The following is a 21,785-nucleotide window of genomic DNA, read 5'->3' on the forward strand; positions in this document are numbered from 1 at the left end:
TCATAGTCTGTCTACAATAAATAATTCTTGAGTGAAGTGAATGGATCAAGAAGAAAGGCTCCTAAATTACGCCAAAAGGGACAATAGTCTTTGAATATATGAATGCTGGTATATTTGTTACAGAGAATCAACACTGTCATTTAACTATTAATATTTTTTACCTCTTGGATGTAAGCCTCATAACTGACTATGGTTAATTTATCCTCACATAACCTGCAGGGCCTACTATATATCTTAAATAGAGCCAGTGCTTAAAAATTCTTTGTTATATGTTTTTTATTACTGTATTTGTCTCGTTTTTTTTTTTTTCTAGTTACTTTCTTGGTGAGATGAACTTAATATTAAATTATACAGGAAAAGCAGATCTTGTACATTTACTCATTCAATCAACAATTTTTATTAACCACCAGTCATAGGGAAGGGGTTTCTCATGACCACATTATTGATTATCTGAGTCCCTATAGTTATATGTTTATGCAGGAAAACATACATTATCATAATATCAACCCACAAATAAACTTAAATCATTTCTCACACCTCTCTCTCTTCACACATCCCTTGAAGTTTTGCAGTGTATGACCTAGGTGGCTATATGAAGTGGGCCTTTCCTCTTAAGACTATCAATCCTCTCCCAATAATCTTTTAGTATTTCAGTCTCTATACAAATATATAACCTGCAAATCAAAATTCAAATTCTTATATAAGATACAGAATTTCTAGAAGTAGAGCAAAGTAATGTTGGAGAACCATTACAATACTATTTTTTTACAACTATATTACATTACATGACAATTACAATATTACACAATGCCACTAACAATTAAGGGCTATGCCCAATTAAAGACCAGGTAACAAATCAAGAAAGAATCAACAAGGAAAATGACATAACAGATACTTGAAAAGAGAATTTTATTTAAATAATTTTATTCAAGACTAAGAAATGTCCTTGAAAAAACTGATGAAACATTCAAAATATTAATTTGAAAAACTGTTTTTTGAAGAAAAACAAAGAAGACTCTTTAACCCTGTTGTAAAAGTCAAACATGGAGAAGTTAATTGATTGTGTTTTGTTAAAAATTGTTTACTCTAAAATTTAGCATGGAATTTTCATCATAATATAAATTTTATTAAATCTAAGACAAGATTAATTTACTGTCATAATCTGTGGTTCCATTTTCCAGATATAGTTCCAATCAAATCCTTTCCACTGATTTTTTTTTCCATTTTAATTGGATTCATGCTTAAATATCCTTTTTTTTAATAAAATGAGTTATTCTCCTAAGGCAAAGATCTGAGTGTGTCGGGCACTATGCTGAGCACCAGCCAGAGAGTACTGAGCTCCCCAAGCAAACCATCCAGTGACCACTCCTCCAGAATTGAAGTTTATGTTGTGTTCAGGAGTTAACTTATATACATATTGGATTTTGCCATCATAAGAAGTTAAATGTAAATGCACACAAATGAATAAAGATGGAAAAGATGACTGTGAATATGTCAGATATCAGGGTAAAAAGTACCAGATGGGATTCAGGAAACCTAGATGGTAATTCTGACTGGACAAATCACTCCTGTGGCTAGGATCGGATCTCTATTTTCACTTCTCTTCCTTGATTTTGTGGGATTTTGAAAAGTACTTATATGAATGATACTGGGGAAAAAGGGGGGGCACCATTTTATTTAAACCTGTAAGGCAGGCATTGACAATCCTGCTTTCTAAATTATGAAGCTAAATTAAAATGGCTGAACCAAAGACATTCTATTTGGTAGCAATATCAGGAGTCAAATCCAGGTCTCCTTTTCCAAGTCTTATGGCCTGTAAGAATATAAACGTTCCCAGAACATCAATGCTTATCACAAAGGAGGCACTCTGTAAACTTCTAGCTGCATACGAAGAAAAGAGTCAAACTCAAATTCAAGCATCCAAGGCATGGAGAGAGTAAGATCACTTACAGTAACACATCCTCTAACTTAATTTTTTGCACCCAGATCATAAAAAGATGGCACATTAAGCCACCGAGGTAAAAACTGTCTCAAAGGACTCGGAGGATAAAGATTCTTAAGGGTAGTGTCCTGAAAAAAATCTGACCGAATCCCATGTCTGATTCTCTGAAACCAGGTCGTGTTTTACAAAAAAAACCAATGCATTGAAAAAAAAATGTATCATGAATATGTTCAAGAGAAGAGTCATTCTTTAGGGTTGCTAGATTTAGCAAATAAAAATACAGAACACCCAGTTAAAATTGCATTTCAGATAAACAATGAATAATTTTTTAGTCTGAGTGGTATCTGAAATTCAAATTTAACTGGGTATGCTGTATTTCCTCTGACCACACCACTCATTCTATATTCTTTTCCCCAACTGAAATTGTTGGCAGACAGACAACAAAGAAAAGGTAGGTTCTATATCGCATACTAATGAGTTCCAGGCTATCAAAGCACTAACTCGAATTTTATCATCAAAAGAGCACAAAGGACTACCACACTGTGATCCTGTGTATAATAACCGAACCTTTGGAAAGCGTACAGATTAATAATTTACAGTATAAAATTCCTCTGTAAACCAAGTTCTTTGATTTTACTCTCAAAACCACATCATGCATTTAATAGAGAATAAACAAATTATAATTGACTCATAAAAGAGAGACTGACTAACTGCTAAAAATCCTTGGGACTACAAAGCATCAAGGGGCTAAGTTTTGGGGAGTCCTAAATTCTAATCTAATCTAAGCATTTGCTACCAATGAATTGTATGACCAGTAGCAAACAATTTCTTCCTGAGTTTCGACTTCATCTTCTATAAAACAGGGAAAATGCCACCTGTTCTGACTTCTTGATGAAGTGCAAGGTGTTGTCTTCAGCAGGGTATAAAGTCAAGAATACCAAACAGGCCATCAGAAGGTAATGCTAGTTTCAGCTATAAGACTACACAGATGTGAGGCTGAACCACTTAAAATTTCTCTGGATTTCCAGTCTTTCAGTTGTAAACACAGGCAGCTGTATTAAAAGGCCTGAAGACCGCACCCCCCCCCCCAAAGGATGACTTTCTCAACAGGCCATTGGGTGATCATTAGGTCAGTCAACTCAATGTCCTTTTGCCCCTCACTTCCTCTTTTTTAAATGGGAGAAGGACCTCCTTACTCCTTCACTCACTGCTCAGGGCAGATACAGGAGTCAAATTAGAAAATGCTTGTAAAAGCATTTCAAACTCTCCTCCATATTTTCAAGATTTCGCTATCTCCTGTACCCTTAGCACTCATTCCAATGGAGATGCAGGGCTGGGGTAGGAAGTGGTGGCTGTTCATTTCTTCATAAAGTTCTAAGAATCAGACAAATGATGAGGGGGAAAAGGTGTTCCTGGTGTACAAACCCCCAGGCTGAGTGGGCTAACAGGGTCTGGAAACAGGCTGGCTACAGGCATCCTGATGGCTCAAAGCCCTTGGCCAAAGCAGATACTACAGAATGCCATTCTTGATAGAATCCCATGAAGTTTTCCCTCCTCCAAAAAGATGAGTTCTATCATAACTCTAGACAAGTTGCAGCCTAACCATCTGAGCAAAAAGAAGGAAAGAGACACAAGTTCTGCAACGTATTCTGACCCTGTGTTACAAGCACTAATAAGTTAGGGCCTCTGCTTTCGTGGATAAGCATGTCCTTGCTAACTGCCCGGCAAAGCTGGGAGCAATCAAAACCAGGGCGGCCCTCTTGAAGTATTTCAGTTGACTTCATTTTACAAGGCTGTTAACAAAAGCTAACAGGCCCTAGACACTTGAAATCAAGCCACGACCGAGGAAAATGCAGTGAAAATTAGTGCCAAGAATTTATATTCGATGACAAGATCCTGATGTTTAACATCCCATCCAAATCATTCCTTCTCTCTTTACCAAAATCTGTTTTATGATCCTCCCAGTCACTTATATCCTTCCTTATTTTATGACACAAACAATTTCTTACCTCGTAAATGAGTTGTATTATACCCTTTTTTTAAATGGGTAAATTAAATATCGTTTTGTGTTTGTTTGTTTTTAACTTTTACAGTATGTCTTAAAATAGCTAGAGAAACCCTGGAGGGTACCAACATCAATGCTGGGAGTTATTCCTCTCAGGTAACATAATGTGAATATCATCTGTGCTGTCAAACTTGTATATACCTTAGATTCTGCTCAGGCTCACAATGGGACTCTTTCCCACACTGAGCAAGTAAAGAGCCCAGAAGACTGGTATTAATTAGATGAAAGGAAATAAAGCCAAAGGGCAGTTGTCAAAAACTTGCCATGAGTTGTCATAAATGTGACCTGAATTTTAAATTTCACATCTTTTTAAATATTAATGAATCCGATCAGAAGTTTATTATCTTAATATTCTACTTTAGGGAAGACTCTTGCACCCCAACTGCTCATGCAATGGCAATTTGATTTAAAAGTCCGTGTCATGAAGAATAATGTTTAACACATTTTGATTTTACTGAGGTTCTTTATAACACTACCAGCACTGTACCCTTCAAAATGGTGTCACAAAGTAGGTGGAGTGCCCTACAAAATTAAATGAGTTCATGCACCCAAAAGGCCAGGAAGCCAGGTTTTAGCAGCTGCTGCAGGAAAAGGCTGAGCTGGATATTCCTAGTTGGACATTTTGCATCTTTAGGGATACACAGAGGGATGATCAAGTTCATTCATTCGTGAATGATAAAAAAGATAAAAAAAATTGGGGGTGGGGAGAAAACTTAGAAGGTGAATTGTCATTTTTTACAATGGTTGTAACAGAGTTTATTTCCTCAAAATTATCAACATGGCAGAGCCCTGTGTACTTATATTTTTTAAGTAGATGAAAAGTGTATCATTCTTAAAATGATACAGTCAACTAACTTAATGATTTAAATTAATGGTTCAAACCTAGTAATACTTTTTTAATGGATGTTTAAATAGATATAAGTTTGTATATTGGGTACACTTCATCTTCTTTCTAAAAATATTATTAAGTTGGTTAGTAATCCTCATTGAAAAAATGAAAGGTAACTGTAAGGCACATACTCTGTTAAGAATCAAAACTTTTCCTCCTTTTCCAATTTTTCATTTTCACTCAAGATTATTAGAAACCTATCACAGGAAAGAAAACTACAATTTATAGTTTGTGTTCTAGAAATTTTCCACTAATCTAGACATGTCACAGCTTCCTCCAAATGCCTTCTATCTAAAAATATTAAATAGGAAATGCATAACTTATTGACAGGACAGAGGGATGTAAACTCTTGCATAGTATTTCAAATATGGTTAGCAAAAGACACACAGACACACACAGACATCTGGGTCCATAACGACTCCATGCAGCGGAGTTGAAGTGCTCATTCATCTTACGAAATGAATCTTGAAAAAGACAGAACTGCCTTAAAATATGTATTTAATATTCCAGATGTCTTGAAAGGGAAAAATGATTAAAACACTTTGTCTAGGTTTTATACAATATTTCTTGCCATCTAGAAAACTAAGGAAAAAAGAAGAAAAATTTACAAGGCAAAGTAAAATGGTGATATAAACACAGTAACTGTCATAAGTTAAAAATACAATTAGATGAAACCTAATTGTGGATCAACTAAGTTTAATGTGTTTTGTACTCTTGCCTAAAATAATGTAACAAAGGATAAAAATTCTTTGAAAATATACTGTACTTACGGTATTTGTGTTCTAATACTAAAAATATAATTGTAATGGCCTAGTACCCAAATATTCAGCCATTCTATTTTAAAATGTCATTTGAGAGTTCCCACTTTTTATACTCTAAAATTATATATGGAAACTAAACCCACTTGGGCAAAGTCTCTAGGCACATCGTTTAGTAATGTGCATGCACATTAAATGGCCCTGAACATTTTCCTGGAGTCCACATGACATTAAATCTATGAGCCTTTGCTTTGCTTCTTTTACCGCTGACACTAAACTTCAGTAGAGCCTGGTGGGTAAGGGCCCTAGGTGGGACAGACTTAGGCTTCAACCCCAGAGCTACTTTTTTCTAACAGTAAAACCTTAGGTACATTATTCACTCTCTCCATAAAATGGAGATAATGACAAACCTTCCTCGGGTTCTTAAGAAAATTAAAGGAAGGGCGCCTGGGTGGCTCAGTCCATTAAGCAGCTGACTCGATTTCGGCTCAGGTCATGATCTCAGGGATCGATCGAGCCCTGTGTTGGGCTCCATGCTCAGCCGGGAATCTGTTGGAGGATTCTCTCTCTCTCTCTCCCCGTTTCCCTCTGGCCCTCCCCCTGCCTGTGCACACACACACACACTCTCTCTCTCTCTAATAAATAAATAAATAAATAAATAAATAAATAAATAAATAAATCTTTTTAAAAAATTAAAGGAAATAATGTATATAAAGTGACAGCATAGAATTTGGGACACACACACTCTATGTCTAATATAATGTTTAATACATGATAGTTATTATTTTTGAGATAATCAAACATTATTAAATCGAGTGTACCTTCAAAAGTGATTCTTTTTAATTTTTTTAAAAAGATTTTTATTTATTTACTTAACAGAGATAAGAGAGAGAGCGCAAGTAGGCAGAGCAGCAGGCAAAGGGAGAGGGAGAAGCAGGGTCTCTGCCGAGCAGGGAGCTCGACGCGGGGCTCGATTCCAGGACTCTGGGATCGGACCTGAGCCGAAGGCAGACGCTTAACCGACTGAGCCACCCAGGTGCCCCCAAAAGCGATTTTTTGTAAAAATAAAAATAATTTATTCAGTAGGCTTGTACAGTAAAACTAGATGTTAGCCACTGTTTCTTCTTAAAGCTCCTAGTTTAAAAGCACTAATGTCTCTACAGAAACACTTATATGAAAAAAATAGTTGGTTTAATGTATTTTCTCAAATTAGAACCAAAAAACATTAAGACTCCCTAGTCTAATAACTACACTTACATGACATAATTTTCTGAATAATATATAAAAATAAAGAGCTGAACATTTAGTTGAGAAAAATAAATGCAAGAACATAACTTGTTTTTCCAATACTACTTAAAAATTAATTTTTTACAAAAATAGAGATTTGGGGATGATTTTTTTGTCAAAATATCAAAGATAAAATAAAACTGACAACAAATGTGAGAAAATATATAACTAATTACCTATAATGAAAACCACAGCAATATTTCATAATAATCATAATTCTAAACTGGAGCATGGTTTTAATACTAGACAAAATAATACTTTAACACTCTGCTACATATTTGGAGACTAAAGTGGTCTGTTTTAGTTCCTACCCTAAGTGGCTCAATTGAGGAAATTCTCTTAGTAGGCTGAAGCCTAGCCTTCCTGGAGGGCTATGCAGGAGGTCCTTGAGTAGTAACATTTGGGGAGATTTGCACAGTGCCTCAGATAAAATAGAGTAAAAAGTTGTAGGCCCTGAGTAATGCACAAAACACAATGCATTCTCATGTTTTTAAGTTTACTGTTAAAACGTCATCCTTTTTTCTTTCTTTCCAGTGCTTTTTTTCGTTGTCCTGTGAATTAATTAATCACTTTAAAACCAGAAATAGGAAAAGTGTACTAATTTCCTGTCTGAAAAGGGATGGTTAAAAACTCATATGGAAATCTGCTAAAATTATCAGTAGGAAAAACACAAAAATAACTCACATAAAATAAATAAAATGTTAGATATTTTTCCTGCTCCTAAGGTCCTAGTTTTATAGTTGTAGTTAAACTGTTTGCATAATTTGACCTGGAGCCACTACTCATATTTGGAAAGTAGTTAAAGAAGGAAACTTCAATCTGAGAATCTGAGAATCTGTTCTCCTTGTGAGAATCAAGAATGCTTAGAGCTGGGGTGCCCGGGTGGCTCAGTCAGTTAAACAGCTGCCTTCCGCTGAGGCTGAGGTCAAGATCCTGGGGGTCTGGGATCGGCTCAGTGTTGGGTTCCCTGCTCAGCGGGGAGTCAGCTTCTCCCTTTCCCTCTGCAGCTCCCCCTGCTTGTGCTCTCTCTCTCTCTCTCTCAAATAAATTAAAAAAAAAAAAAAAAAGAATGCTTAGAGCTGAGAGATTTTTAAACTCACTAATGAATTTCTCTGCCTTCTCCCACTTTTTAAAGCCCAGGGTTATTAATTTGGGCCAATCCCAAAGCTGGGGACAACACAGGGAGGTCTAGGCTCCCATTCCAATTCCCTTTCCAGTACCTCACACAGTCCATAAATGGTTCTATTCAAATCATTAATTTTCATGTAAAAAATACAGTCTCTTAAAATCTATAAAATCACTGTTCATTTGTTCTAATTCCCATTTACCAGATTAAAAGAATGACTATCAAAATCTGTGATAATATTTAAGCCGCTGATGATTCTCAAGGTACAATAGTAAACTACTGAAATTCACTATCAAAAAAGAGAAGGAAATATGCATTATCTCCTTTAAATTTCCTAAGAACCCTATGAAGTAAATGCTACCTCCATTTTACAGAGAAGGCAGATAAAGCACGTAAGGTCATACTCTTTGTTTTTTGGTTTTTTAAAAGATTTTATTTATTTGACAGAGACACAGGGAACACAAGCAGGGGGAGTGGGGGAGGGAGAAGCAGGCCCCCTGCCGAGCAGGGAGCCAATGTGGGGCTGGATCCCAGGACCCTGGGACCATGACCTGAGCTGAAGGCAGATGCTTAATGACTGAGCCACCCAGATGCCCCAGGTCATACTCTTTTAAAGAGATAGTTCTAGGGTTGAAGCTAAGATTTTTCCTACCTAGGGCCCTTAACCACCATCAGTAGAAATCAATATTAAACAGATTATTATGAAATATAAAACAATATTAAATAGTTCAAAATACTATATTTTTAGTATTAGAACACAAGCAGTATGTATGTAGTAATATGCCCTTGGGGGCACTTGGAAATGTGGGGTATAATGATGGGGGTGCTCTGGCATTTAATGTCTGGGGCCCAGGGATGTTAAACATCCTGCAATGTGTTGAACAGCCTCTCACAACAACATAAAAAGGTCACCACCGAATGCTAATAGCATCGTCCCCTTTTCTTTTTGAGGGGGAGAGAGAGGCAGGGGAGGGGCAGAAGGAGAGGGAGAGAGAGAATTTTAAGCAGGCTCCATGCCCAGAATTGAGCCTGACGTGGGGCTCGATCTCACCACCCTGAGATCATGACCTGAGCTGAATTCAAGAGCTGGACACGTAACGAACTGGGCTACCCAGGCACCCCAATAGCATCCCTTTTGAGAGGCACTGGTTTAGACGAAGAAAAGATGACTATACTATAATAGGCTATTAAGTGAAACTGGGGAGGTTTGGAGCACCTCCAAGTGATAGCCTCGAATAATCTCTACCCAGAGGTTACAGTGATTACTTCTCCTGGATCTGGCATGGAAAGGAAATGAATGCTCTGCCTAAAGTTATTTACTATTTCCAAGTTTTCTCCAGCTATAAAAACATCTGAGAAGTTAACGGGGACCAAACATAAATAAAATACAAAATTGCTTCATATGGTTTTACGTTCAAATTCGACCGAGAGTTGAAAGAGACATGTTCTGTTATTTTCCATGCATTCACAATCACACGTGTGAAAAATGTTCCTTAAAGGAAAACATACTTATATCTGAAAGAAAACATAATAACTGACTGACATCTATGCTGTAAATACGAAACTCATTTGTTTTGTAGTTGAGATATGGGGAGACTGCACTAGATTGGCATTTTTCAATCTGAGGTATGAGAAGGCCTGAGACTCCCAAACAAGTACGTTTTGAAGATCTGTAATTTTTCTATGAAAATGTCTTAACTTTGCGTTTTCACACTGATGATAATTAAAACAAAACAAAACAAAACAAAAAGGTGAAAGAATAAAAGACTGGATGACCACCTTAAAACCACGCACTGTCCTGCAATTTTAGCAGGTTTATATTTGTGTTTACAATCACACTACCGCTCAGTGGCTCTAGGATAAAGAGAAAATTAAAAAGAGACAAATTTAATATGCAAATATGCTTTCAAACCAACTACAAACCAAAAGCTGGTATGCTGTGCTATCGGAATAAAAGCTTGGTGACTGAGCAGACCCAGTGGGAGAAGCGAATCATCATTAGTGCAACTGTAGCAAAGGTGAGCTGACCTCACCAGACCCTTTATTGGGCAGTCAGGGCCATATTCACTCTGCAAAGGTGATTTAATAAGTGCTGTCAAATTGCATCTGGCTGGAGATGTACCATTCGTATTTCATAGTTAACTTACAAATTTATTTTGGTATTACAATTGGAAAAATGCTGTAATTATGATTAAATTATACCTACTCTTAAGAATTCCACATTTAACTAACATTAAATAAAAGGAAGTCCAACACTAGGTATGGTAGATATCTGGAACTTGTGGGTGTGTCTATATCATTTTCTTTTGGGAATTCCCTCTCCCCCAAAGGCATTTCACATTATGGGTTACCTGCCCCAACAAAGTACTTGGAGAACCTTATTCTTCTGGACACAGTGATTGGTCCAGAGCAGACACATAACCCAAGCAAGGCCAGGGTAATTTTGAGAGGACTGACACAAATAACAAGGTATTTCTCTAACATCAGAATTTTAAGACCCACAGAAAGTTGCCCTGAAAAACCTGCCAGGGACGCCTGGGTGGCTCAGGCGTTAAGCGTCTGCCTTCGGCTCAGGTCATGATCCCGGGGTCCTGGGATCGAGCCCCGCATCGGGCTCCCTGCTCCGCTAGAAGCCTGATTCTCCCTTTCCCACTCCCCCTTCTTGTGTTCCCTCTCCCACTGTTTCTCTGTCAAATAAATAAAATCTTTAAAAAAAAAAAAGTTTCCACCATATAAAGAAAGCATACAGAATAAAGCCAACACAGCACAGGGCCCAAAAATGGATGGATGGATGGATGGATGGATGGATGGATGCATGGAAGGAAGGAAAGAAGGAAAGAAGAACGGACGGATGGGTGGATGGACTGAAGGAAGGCCAGATTAAAAAGATATACAGACAAGCAGAATCTTGACAATATTTGATCAGCTGAATTTCAAAACCAAACAATCTCTTATAAGTCAATTTTGTATGAATTCAAGTAGGGTTTATGTTACTTATGGCCAAACACTTTCTAACTAATATACTAGAGATGAAGAGGAATGTCTTCCTTTAACAGAGGAACATTACTGAAGTCTGAGAAACACTGGATTACATGATCCCCTCTAACTCTAAATTCAAAAATCGTGTGTGTGTGTGTGTGTGTGTTTTAATTATTTCATCTGCTTAAAAGATCAGGATCTTTTCTTACAACCTTGGCATATGTATTCAACAGAGAGTAGACATAATGATTGCTATTTTTCACAGTTATCACTAGGGATATGATACTAGAGGGGGAATCTTTTTTCTCCCAAGTTTAGATTTAATAAAATTATTCAGAGAAGATAATTTGCAAAAGGTTGATTTTAAAATTCACAATTAAGGGAAAAGTCTTGACGAATACAGAAGCTAACAATGGCACATAACACTTCAAAAAGCATGTTCAGTACAAACTACAAACCAGAGAAATAATAAATAGATATCCTTAAGAGCTGTTTAAAAGTTTTTTAGAATACATATCAAAATTAAATATTTTATTTATTTGAGAGAAAGCAAAGGAGTGCACTCAAGGGGCAGAGAGAGAAGCAGATTCCCCACAGAGCAGGGAGCCAGATGCAGGGTTTGAACCCAGGACCCTGAGATCATGACCTGAGCCGGAGGCAGACGCTTAACTGACTGAGCCACGCAGATGCCCCCATCAAAATAATTCTTAAGAACTTAACACTCAGTTTGCCTTACCTGCCTTAAACATTTGGTTAGCAGTTAAGTATAAATTCCTACCAATTAAAGAAAATGAATAAAGCACTTACATCATGAAAAAAATATACATAATTCAAATTAAATGGGAATACCAAGTCAGGAAATAAGATTACAGAGCTAAATATCAAATGAATGACTCATGTTGGAAAGACTTTCTTCAATTTTTATTCCTAGGTATGTAGCTCACAGGCACTTCTTACTGAGAACCTGATATAACAGATATCTCCAAGACCACATCAATCAGCTGTAAACACTGGTCAACTGAATCTACATCTGTCCAGCTAAACTAATTTCATAGGAAGTCCTGCAAAGTCAGTAGCTAGCCTGCATCCTAAATTCAGAAATTAGTTATTTTTCAACCCTCCACGATCAATCAACTCAGTCAGTGATTTATTTAATTGCCCTACAGTCCTTACCAAAGGCTTTCATCCTAGGAAGAGGTTGTCATCCTACAACCAGCTCTGAGAACAAAGAACAAATCTAACTCAACATAACAATTACAGGTTTAATAAATTATTAGGTTGAAAAATGTTTGGGGGATAAACTAATAAACATCAAACTGTTCTGTGTAGCCTTTTCAATTAGGGAAGAAATCTTTCCTGAGCATTATTAAAATGCATTAGGAAGTTCAAGCAAAGTTCTAAGTTAATTTGTGTTTCAAATCTAAAGGAAGGGGAGTATCTTAGAAAGACATTCTCTGTAATCAGATAAGGATGAAGGTACACACTTTACCTATAAAACTTAAAAGCCAGTTTCAGATATTTTAAATATTTAAATATTTAGGTGGAATTGCTTTAAAAGAAAATTTTGTTGCACACCATATTCAAAATGCTAAAAATTGTACACCTTGAGGTGTTGAAAACATGATCTTATGAAAATATCAGCCATTTTCACAGAGCTGAAAAAAAGCTACTGAATTGTACTATATGCCTACTTAAGTTTTTGTTAGCTAAGCAAATAGATTTATTTTGAGATATGCAACTATGAATAATTGCCACTGCATTAATTCTACCACATTGTTAGGAATCATGACCTTGCATTGCAGACTCTAAAATGGATCTGAATTTGAAACCCTGAGAACACTAGCGATAGAAGGGCAATGAGAAACATCATTATAAGGGCTCCTACAGCTTCTTTTAGGAGGAAAGAATCTGATACACATGAGTACTTTCAGGGCACTAAAAAAGCAGCTTAAAGCTGACCATACGAACCCTGTTTATAAACAATACAAAAAGAAAAGGTCATTACTGCATCAGAATTACCATCATAAAAAATATTATAAATAATATTAAAGTCACACTGAGTCAATAACCACAGGGTTTTATTATCTTCAACACTACTGACAGCTTAATAAAATATGCTTAACAAATCATTTGTTTGAAAATTGAAAACTATATTCCTATGTAATTACAGAAACAGTGTTTTTAAAAAGTGGATGGCAATATTTATTTTATATCCATCATCTGATTTTAATACAAATATCTTGCCAATAAAAATGTTACAGCTTTTAGAGATAAGAAAAAAATATGAAAGAAAGAAAAGAGAAAAGAAAAAAGTCTCAAACACAGGACCCAGAATGTCAACTAATTCAGCACAGTTTTGCAGTGTCAAGTAAAAAGTCTCTCATAGAAAGTTACATGGAAGTGTAAAACTTCGGTTTCTGGACTTTGATCCAAGCGGTCATAAAAACTGGTCCTCATTAGTAACTCCTATTTCCATTATATGTCAAATATTCTCAAGCTTTTGCCTAGTACAAAACAAAGCAATAAGAAGTCAATCACGTTACCCCTACAATACTAAATGATCTAAAACATAACCCACAATGGCAGAAATGATTAGTAACTAATGAAAGGTAACATTATTTTAATATGCTGTCAAGAATAACAACAGCTGTTAAAGTGGCATTAGCACTCGGAAGCCTTCATTTGCAAATGCATGAAGATTAGAGCCCTTAATTAACACAGTAGTATCTCAGGCGGGTAGAACTGCAAAGTTGTCTAGAATGGTGAGGGTGGGAGTTTCCGTATGTTGTAGTTTACTAGTCTCCAGTTAATTTTTATGCCAATAGATTATGTTATGAATTGTTCAACTGACACTCAAATTCACATAAACAGGTTGTGATTACTAAAAAGCATCTATGCTCCAAGCTTGTAGCTTTTAACTAGGTGCTTAGCTCTGTATTTGAAGATAGTTATAGGAAACAATGTAATATAGCAGCCGAACTGCTTTCAAGGTCAACCAAAATTCACGGGTATTTAAATGAGAATTTAGGGATGCCAGAAACCTTCATTCTGTTCAGTGACTACTACTGAGTACAGATCATTCAGTTTGGGAATAGGATAAAAAAGCATGCATGAATGTCATGCATGGAAGTAGTTCCATCAACATGCCTGTTTACCGGCACAGATGGCCAATCTAAGTGAATCCAAATTTATTTTAAATTTAAAAACATGTTAAATGTTTCTACAGAACTGTCTCATGGGGTCCTGAATCACACACAGTACTCATTTTACACTTACAGAGTGTAACAAAAAGGATAAAAGCAGAGTAACAGCTTCTAGTTAAAAGAAAAAAAAAAAATCCTAGCTATAAAGTTAAAATGTCTGCAATAAGTTTTTACCACAACCATATGAATCACACTGGGTTTAGAAGTTTGGAATTTTTATAATCAACTACTGTCTAATCTCTCAATCTTAAATCTCTAGTTAATGCCACCAAATATAAGCCCAAACAGGAACCTCTGCCTACACACAAGCTCTTAGATCGTATTCTTTAAACTGACAACTTTCAGCACTTTATACTTAAGGAGGGCCTGTACTACTCTTAAATATTTTACACTTTCGTTTTCCAAGTTTTACTCAACATAAACTCTTAGAAATATATAAGAATATATATACACATACATGTCATAGAAAGTGGTCAGCCTATTGTCAACATCAACTATAATATAAAAACCGTAACTAAAAAAGTCTTTATACAGAGTTTCAGATGATCTGAATTTTACACAGAAAAGTGTAACTTTGAGAAATGAGGACTGTAATCCTGTGCTACTCGGGAGAAAAAGTAATGTGAAAAGAAAATTAAATGTAACCCCTTCCATTTAACTTCCAATAAAATGTTACTTTCAAAGATTTGGCAGGCTCTGAGTGAAGTGTTCTTATGTATGACTACTTAAAAAGATCACCAAACTATCCTAAGTTTCTGTCTTTAAAGGGAGAGAAGGAAAAAAAGAAGAGGACACTGATGTTGACTTGTAAGACAAATCACTTTTTTCTTTCAACTACTAATAATCTGCCTACAGAACATCTCCAAAGAACAGCCTGACACACTGAAAAAAATCAGCCCAGCTCTCCTGCCCGCTCCCCATTCAATGGGGGCAGAAAAGTGGAAGTGCGCAAGGGTGAAAGGAAACTAGGGACAGATGGCCTCGGAGTAGCAGGTGACCTTTGAAAACTGGGGGCCCACAACAATCAATAGTTCCAGATCTAGATGGCCTTCGTGCCTCACCCCGAACTCGCAGGAAACTGTCCTTTGAAAAGAAACCACTTTTCTTTTCAGGGTTTATCCTCTGGTTGCTCCAGATTCAGATTTTGAAGGAAGACAGCCAAAGCGGGGAAAGAGGACTTTAAAAGGAGGGCGGAGTAATTAAACAGAAGAGATAAGATTTGCCCTAAGCTATCGCCTCGGTCCAAAACCCCCGAAAGGGATGAAATCGACACAAACTCGTTTAGGAGAAACTGCCTTAAAAAGAGCCCCTTCTAAAATCCCAAAGGAATACACCGTAAGAGAATAAAGGAAGACAAAAATATCAGACAGTCCATTTTCAATGAAGCATCCCTCTGCCCCCCCGCCCCCCGCTGGGCGCCCCCAAGGTAAAGTGGCAAGTGGGGGGATGCTGAAGGGACTACCTTGTTTTGTCCCCAAAGGGCAACATAGCAAACATAGGAAGGTCGACGTGCAGACCACGCGGCCTCCGCAGACTCTGGACTCCGGGAGGCGCCGGGGGGCGACGACGTGCCCAGGGGAGGCGGTGACTCGACGCCTGCTCCCTTACCGACCCCGCCACCGGGCCGCCGCCCGCCGCAGCCCGCTCGCTCCGCGCTGCGCCGCCCCCTGGCGGGGAGCGCCCGGCAGAGCGGAGGCCGAACGCCGGCGGGGGGGAGCCCAGCGCCGGGCCTCGGCCGGCCGCTCCACCATCACCGCCTTGAGAGCGCTTTCCTGGCGGCCAAGGCAGCCCGCGCCAGCTGCCCGACGGCCGCTGCCTGGAGGCGGCGGCGGCGGCGGCGGCGGGTTCGGGACTCTTCTCCAAAGAGGCGCGTCCTGGAGGCAGTCGGAGTCCGCGTGCAGAAGCCTTTGCCCGCGCCAGCGGCTTCCCACCAACTCCTCAGGCTTCAGGGCATCCGCCCGCCTCCACTCTCCGCTCCGGCCCCTCCTTCCTCGGCTTCCACCTCAATTCCTCCCCAACTCTCCGGGAGCGTTTCCCACGCGCGCCCCAACTGCCCCCCGGGCAGCCACCTCCCAAAGGACAGGCACCCTCCGCCCCGCCCTCGGCAGCGGCCGCCCCGGCGCTTGGCTCTCGACCGGGAAGAGCTGGCCTCTGGGGTCGGCTGGGGCTGCGCGGGACCCGTCAGCGCCCCGCTGTCGGCTCCCGCCGCGCCTCCCCAGCGCCCTTTGTGTGCGCGCCGCGAACCCCTCTGCGGAGCCCTTCCAGCGGCGCCGCCTTGGGAGCAAGAGAGAGTGAAAGGAAGCGCCGGGCCAAGCAAGGGACTGGAAAGGGGCAAAAGGCGACAGCGCTTACTCCGGGAAGATTCCGGCATGTTGCTGCCTTTGGGCTCCTCGTGGTCTCGCCCCTACCCCGACTTCCCCGCCCCGCCAAGGGCCAGGGCGAGGGGGGACGGGGGAGGAGCGGAGCTGCTGGGACCGAGTTGGAAATGGTGCTTCCGGAGCCGCAGGGAAGGGGCTCAAAACTGTTTTGGTTTCGCTGAGGAGATTTAGGGGGACTGGGAGGCTAAAGAAGGGCTGGGGGAAGGCCCGTGAGCGCGGATGTATGTAAATAATCTTGCTCTCAGGGAATACCGGGGCAGCCGGGCTGTGTGTGTGTGGGGGGGGGGGGGGGTCCGCATGTACATTTTTGCATTGAACTTTTTGAGCAAGTTGGATCGAATCCCACGCGTGGGCTTTTCGACTGTACTAGCCATAAAGTCGAGGTGTCTACACCCTAGCAGGACCAAAGACCTACTTCAAAAGCAAAGGGCCTGGGAACCGAGGTCGTTTAATGGTAAAGGAAGAGGAAAATTCAGTAAGGGAGAGAGATGAGCCCCCAGGTCACTCTCAGCGCCCCGGGTGGGTCTTCCAGGGGTCCTCTTCTTACCTGGTGGCTTTCCTAACAAAGTAAGAGAAGGTAAAGTCCCAGTGATCATCCAGCCACGCTTCCACGGAATCCTGGTCCCGCTGCAGCTTCGACTCCCCGGAGCCGGGGCTGGCCCGCTCCATGATCCGCGCCCAGCGTCTGTGCAGCTGCTTTGTGCCCTTTTCCACCCCAGCTGGGGTCTCTCCCTCGGAGGAGCCGGCCTCTGCCCCGAGACCCTCCCCCTCCGCCTTGCGCCGGTCCGGCTGGCTTTTGGCGAAGCTGCTCCGGCGCCCGGCCAGCCTCTTGCCACGCCCCACCTCTCCTGGTGATCACCGCTCCCAGGTGCGGCGGCTGGGGCAGGCGCAGCAGCCGCGCGGCCTCCCCGGGGTCGGGCGGAGGCGGGGTCTCGCCGGCCGTCGGGGCCCCAGATTCCAAGGCGGCGGCGGAGGCAACTGGCGAGCTCTCCGGAAGCTAAGTGGCCGCCGCTGGAAGGAGGCCGCTCCGCCGCTGGGGTGCGCTGTGTGCTGAGCAGGTTCCAGGGGAGCGCGCAGAGGTGACTGGGGGTGTGTTCGCAGAGTGCCCCGCAGTACGAAAGGGAGAGTCGCGATGTGTGCGCCCATCCCAAGTCCTGAAAGCTGGAGTCAGGGGAACCTTCCACCAAAAGTAAGAGGTGCGGCTACCCTGGCGACTTTTCTCAGGTCTGAGTGAACAGTGACCGACCGGCCTCGCTTTCCTCCCCAGGGCTTGGGTCTGGAAGGTGCAGGGATGGACCTTCCTCCGAGCCCAGGCAGCCCGGGGGTGTGTGCCACGGATTTGCGGCTCCTGGTGGGTAACTTCCAACAAAGGCATTTCCGTAATTACTATGTTGTTAATAACCACAAATAATTATAAATTAGGCGTCTTTGCATCAAACATTCCCTTTTTATGACTGGAACAAGATTTTCTGGGAAAAGGAAAAGGTAAAACTGAAATAATCATCATGGTTTGTGTATGAAGTCAGAAGACAAGGGAACCTCTGTACAATTAGGTTAGAGAGCATAGACGCTACCCGGGGATAGTACAGAGCAGACTGGTTAGCCCAAGTTTTATTAGTCATTTATATTTAAATGGAATTAACACACACCCCACAAAAAAGTATCCGTTTCAAAGGGCTCAGCTTTCCTACTCTATTTTGTCCTATCCCAATCATGCTTTCCAAAAAGGAATTGGTGTCTTCCTTTTGCTTTGTTCTCATCTCCATCTCCTTGTCCCGCAATTTGCAGTTTTAATAACGGTATTTTGCAATGACCTAATTTGGGGGCAGAATTAAATATGGAGTTGTATGTTTCACAACGTGTGAACGACACCATTAGCAGTGATATACCCATAGTGATTTAGCTGACATACTTTTAACAAAGTCCTTTCAAACTATTCTTGGCAAGAATGTTAGACATTACTCATAGAATGAGTATTACTACATAGAAATGCATAATTAAATTGATAATATAAGAACTTTAAAAAATGTCTTCCAATCCGCCAATGCAATGGTTTATCCTTCCTGCATTAAATAATTGTCCTTCTATAATTATAGTTTTTCTGAAACTTTACTGATGTATGCAAGTAACCACAAACCAACAAAAAGTAAGCAAAGCAGTAGAATGTGAAATAATGTGCAATAAATTATATCAGATTTTAAAATGCGAGTTCTGTGATCCTGATGTGTGATTACAGTGCTCGTGAACTCGAGACTTTGTCCTCAGTGCTCAGTTTTTCCCTGTGGAAATCCATGCATTTCTCCTAACAGAGGGTCAGTTATAATTTAAAACTATACTTTCCTACAAAAAATGAAGTGAATTTTTGGCTTGAATTGTTTGCTTCAGCTGGCTGCCTTGATTAAATAAACAAGCACTATCTAACTGTCCATTTTTCTCTTAACCTGAAAGGGTTAAATTATCAGAAAGCAGAGAGTTTTCTGAAAAGTTACTGCAAGAAAAACAATCCGTGGATTCTGCCATTAGCGAGTCTGAATTCTGTGTGGTATACATGGCAGATTGGGGGTTCTTGTGAAGGCTGGTTACTTGAAGTGAGCTTATCACAGTGGTTTGGGGGATGAGTTATTTCAAACTGTTCTAGTCTCCAGAGATCTCAGATAAAATTTGTAACAAATCTCTGTAACTTTAAAGTTCTTAAAGGTGACCTCACCCTGACCTCTTGTTTCCCAGCTCCATTTTATTTTTTATCCCTATCTGATAGATTTTTTAATGTTTTAACTTACTGGTATGGATTGCCCTAAGCATCTCCAATCTTGTTTTAGAATGAGTTGAAGATTGAGTAAATAATAAACATTATCAGGAAATAACTTTAAAAATGCTGTTAATGCTATTTACAACAAACAATGCACAATGGAGGCCTAACAGAAAGGCCTCCAATTCCCATCGTAGTAGAATAAAACCCAAACTCTCTAATGTGGCTTACAAAGTTCTGCATGATTTGACTTCTACCTACCTCTACTGTTGAGGTTTTGATCATACAACTAGAAAAAAATAAATCAATGATGATCAAATTCTCAAAAAAAGGAATGTGAATTACAGGAGTCATGAAATCTTTCCTGACCTGCTTCTTTTTTTTTAATTTTTTTATTCTTATGTTAATCCCCATACATTACATCATTAGTTTTAGATGTAGTGTTCCATGATTCATCGTTTGTGCATAACACCCAGTGCTCCATGCAGAATGTGCCCTCCTCAATACCCATCACCAGGCTAACCCATCCTCCCACCCCTCTCCCCTCTAGAACCCTCAGTTTGTTTTTCAGAGTCCATCGTCTCTCATGGTTCGTCTACCCCTCCGATTTCCCCCCCTTCATTCTTCCCCTCCTGCTACCTTCTTCTTCTTCCTTTTTTTTTTTTCTTAACATATATTGCATTATTTGTTTCAGAGGTACAGATCTGAGATTCAACAGTCTTGCACAATTCACAGCACTTACCAGAGCACATACCCTCCCCAGTGTCTATTACCCAGTCACCCCATCCCTCCCACCCCACCCCCCACTCCAGCAACCCTCAGTTTGTGTCCTGCGATTAAGAATTCCTCATATCAGTGACTGGCCTGCTTTTTTTTTCATTCAAATCCCATACAGTATATTCTGTCCCCTTTGCAACCTTCCAGTGTATTCCAGGCTTGAGAAAATTAATATATTTGCACTTATAATGGGATCCAGTTTCCTCACTATTGAAGGGGGAAGACTAGAAGGTACATTGTGGTGTTGAAATGGAATTGGAGGTTAAAAATTAAATATGTGGGTTTGTGTGTGGGTGTGAGTTGTATCACGGGGAGAAATCCCACATGATGAAGAAATGCAGGCAGTTTCTAAGTGCTGTGGGTACCCTCCAGCTGACAGCCTACAAGGAGTTCCTGTCAGCAAGAGAATGGATCCCTCAGTCTTACAAATACAAGGAACCAAATTCTGCTAACAACCTGTGTGAGTGCAGAAGTCGATATTTCCCCATTCGAGCCCCAGATGTGACCACAATCCCAGCCAATATATAGACTTGCAGCTTTGTAAGATGCTAAGACATTTTCATAATTGACAACTTAATAATAATGAGTCTTATAATCCATGAACATAGTGGATTTATCCATTTATTCTAGTCTTTTAAAATTTCTCCCAGTAATGTAGTTTTTAGTATATTTGTCTTACACATATTTTGTTGGATATATCTCTGTATCTACTTCAGCCCTGTCACTGAGAAGTACTAGAAGCTATGACATTCCAGTAGCAATGAGTACAGTTAGTACCCAGATTTTGGTGTCTAAAAACCATTCTTCACTTTAAAAGGAATCAGAAGTCTGTGGAGAAAAAATTCCAGGTCTAGGACACAGAAAGTATTAGATAAGCCTGGAAAATCTTGTTTTGCTAGAAAATTAGAAAGGCTTGAAAAGATGGCAATATATCAGAAGGACAGAGGATATACCTGCAGGGAGCTTCCAATGGACAAATCTAGAGCAACTTAAATATCAAAATTGGGATACAGTAATAGTAACAAATTTTAACAGCTGACTAAAATAAGAAACTGTAATTTCACTCTGGTATAAATCAATCACTAGATAAGTAAGTAAATAGGAAAGAAGAGAATGTTCCTTACAGTAGAATGCTAACTAATGAATACAAAAGGAATTATGTAGTAAGAGGATCATTAATGGTTACTAAAACTAATCAGTGAGAGTTTGATGATGAATGGAGTATCTCCTCATAAGTTTTTTATTAGTCATCATGGGGAAATAGTATCTTTACAGTGGAGAGAACTTATGGATACCTTTCTAACCAAGTGATCAATTTAATATCACTTATATTGGGACAAACCAAGCATATAAACCTCTAAATAGGATATTCTGAGAAGGACACAACATCACTTCTATGTTATTCCTGAATCTAAATCTAATCCTGAGGATCAGATTGAGGGATTTCCAAACAAACACACCCAGTTTGAGGCACTTTGTACAAAATAGCTGGCCTGTATGCTTCCAAGACTTCAAGGTCAAGAAAGACAAAGAAAGAGTGAGGACCTAGTTATTTACTACTTTGTAACAATATTACCACAATGTTAGTGGCTTGAAGCAACACACATTTGTCATCTCCCAGTTTTTGTGAAT

At 39.9% G+C, this 21,785-nt stretch overlaps 1 protein-coding gene across 7 annotated transcripts in view; it reads right to left on the minus strand.

The window, feature by feature from the left end:
* Positions 1-17,619, minus strand: part of PDE5A (phosphodiesterase 5A) — a 143,840-nt gene extending 126,221 nt beyond the window's left edge. For 5 of the 7 annotated variants that reach the window (XR_010409508.1, XR_010409506.1, XR_010409507.1 and 2 more), the window contains exon 1: positions 17,175-17,619. Coding sequence is in view for 3 of the 7 variants with exons in the window: in XM_064584986.1 (XP_064441056.1) it covers positions 17,175-17,296 (122 nt within the window). In the remaining 4 variants the exon portion in view is untranslated. Of the gene's footprint in view, positions 1-15,711; positions 15,846-16,601; positions 16,730-17,174 lie in introns of those variants that run through there. The other 2 variants (XM_064584988.1, XM_064584987.1) reach the window with 2 other exon arrangements.
* Between the last annotated feature and the right edge of the window lie 4,166 nt (positions 17,620-21,785).

This window comes from Mirounga angustirostris, unplaced genomic scaffold (genome assembly GCF_029215605.1).
Source record: "Mirounga angustirostris isolate CCGP_5_RB_7025 unplaced genomic scaffold, mMirAng1.0.hap1 SCAF_2, whole genome shotgun sequence".
Lineage (NCBI taxonomy): Eukaryota > Metazoa > Chordata > Mammalia > Carnivora > Phocidae > Mirounga > Mirounga angustirostris.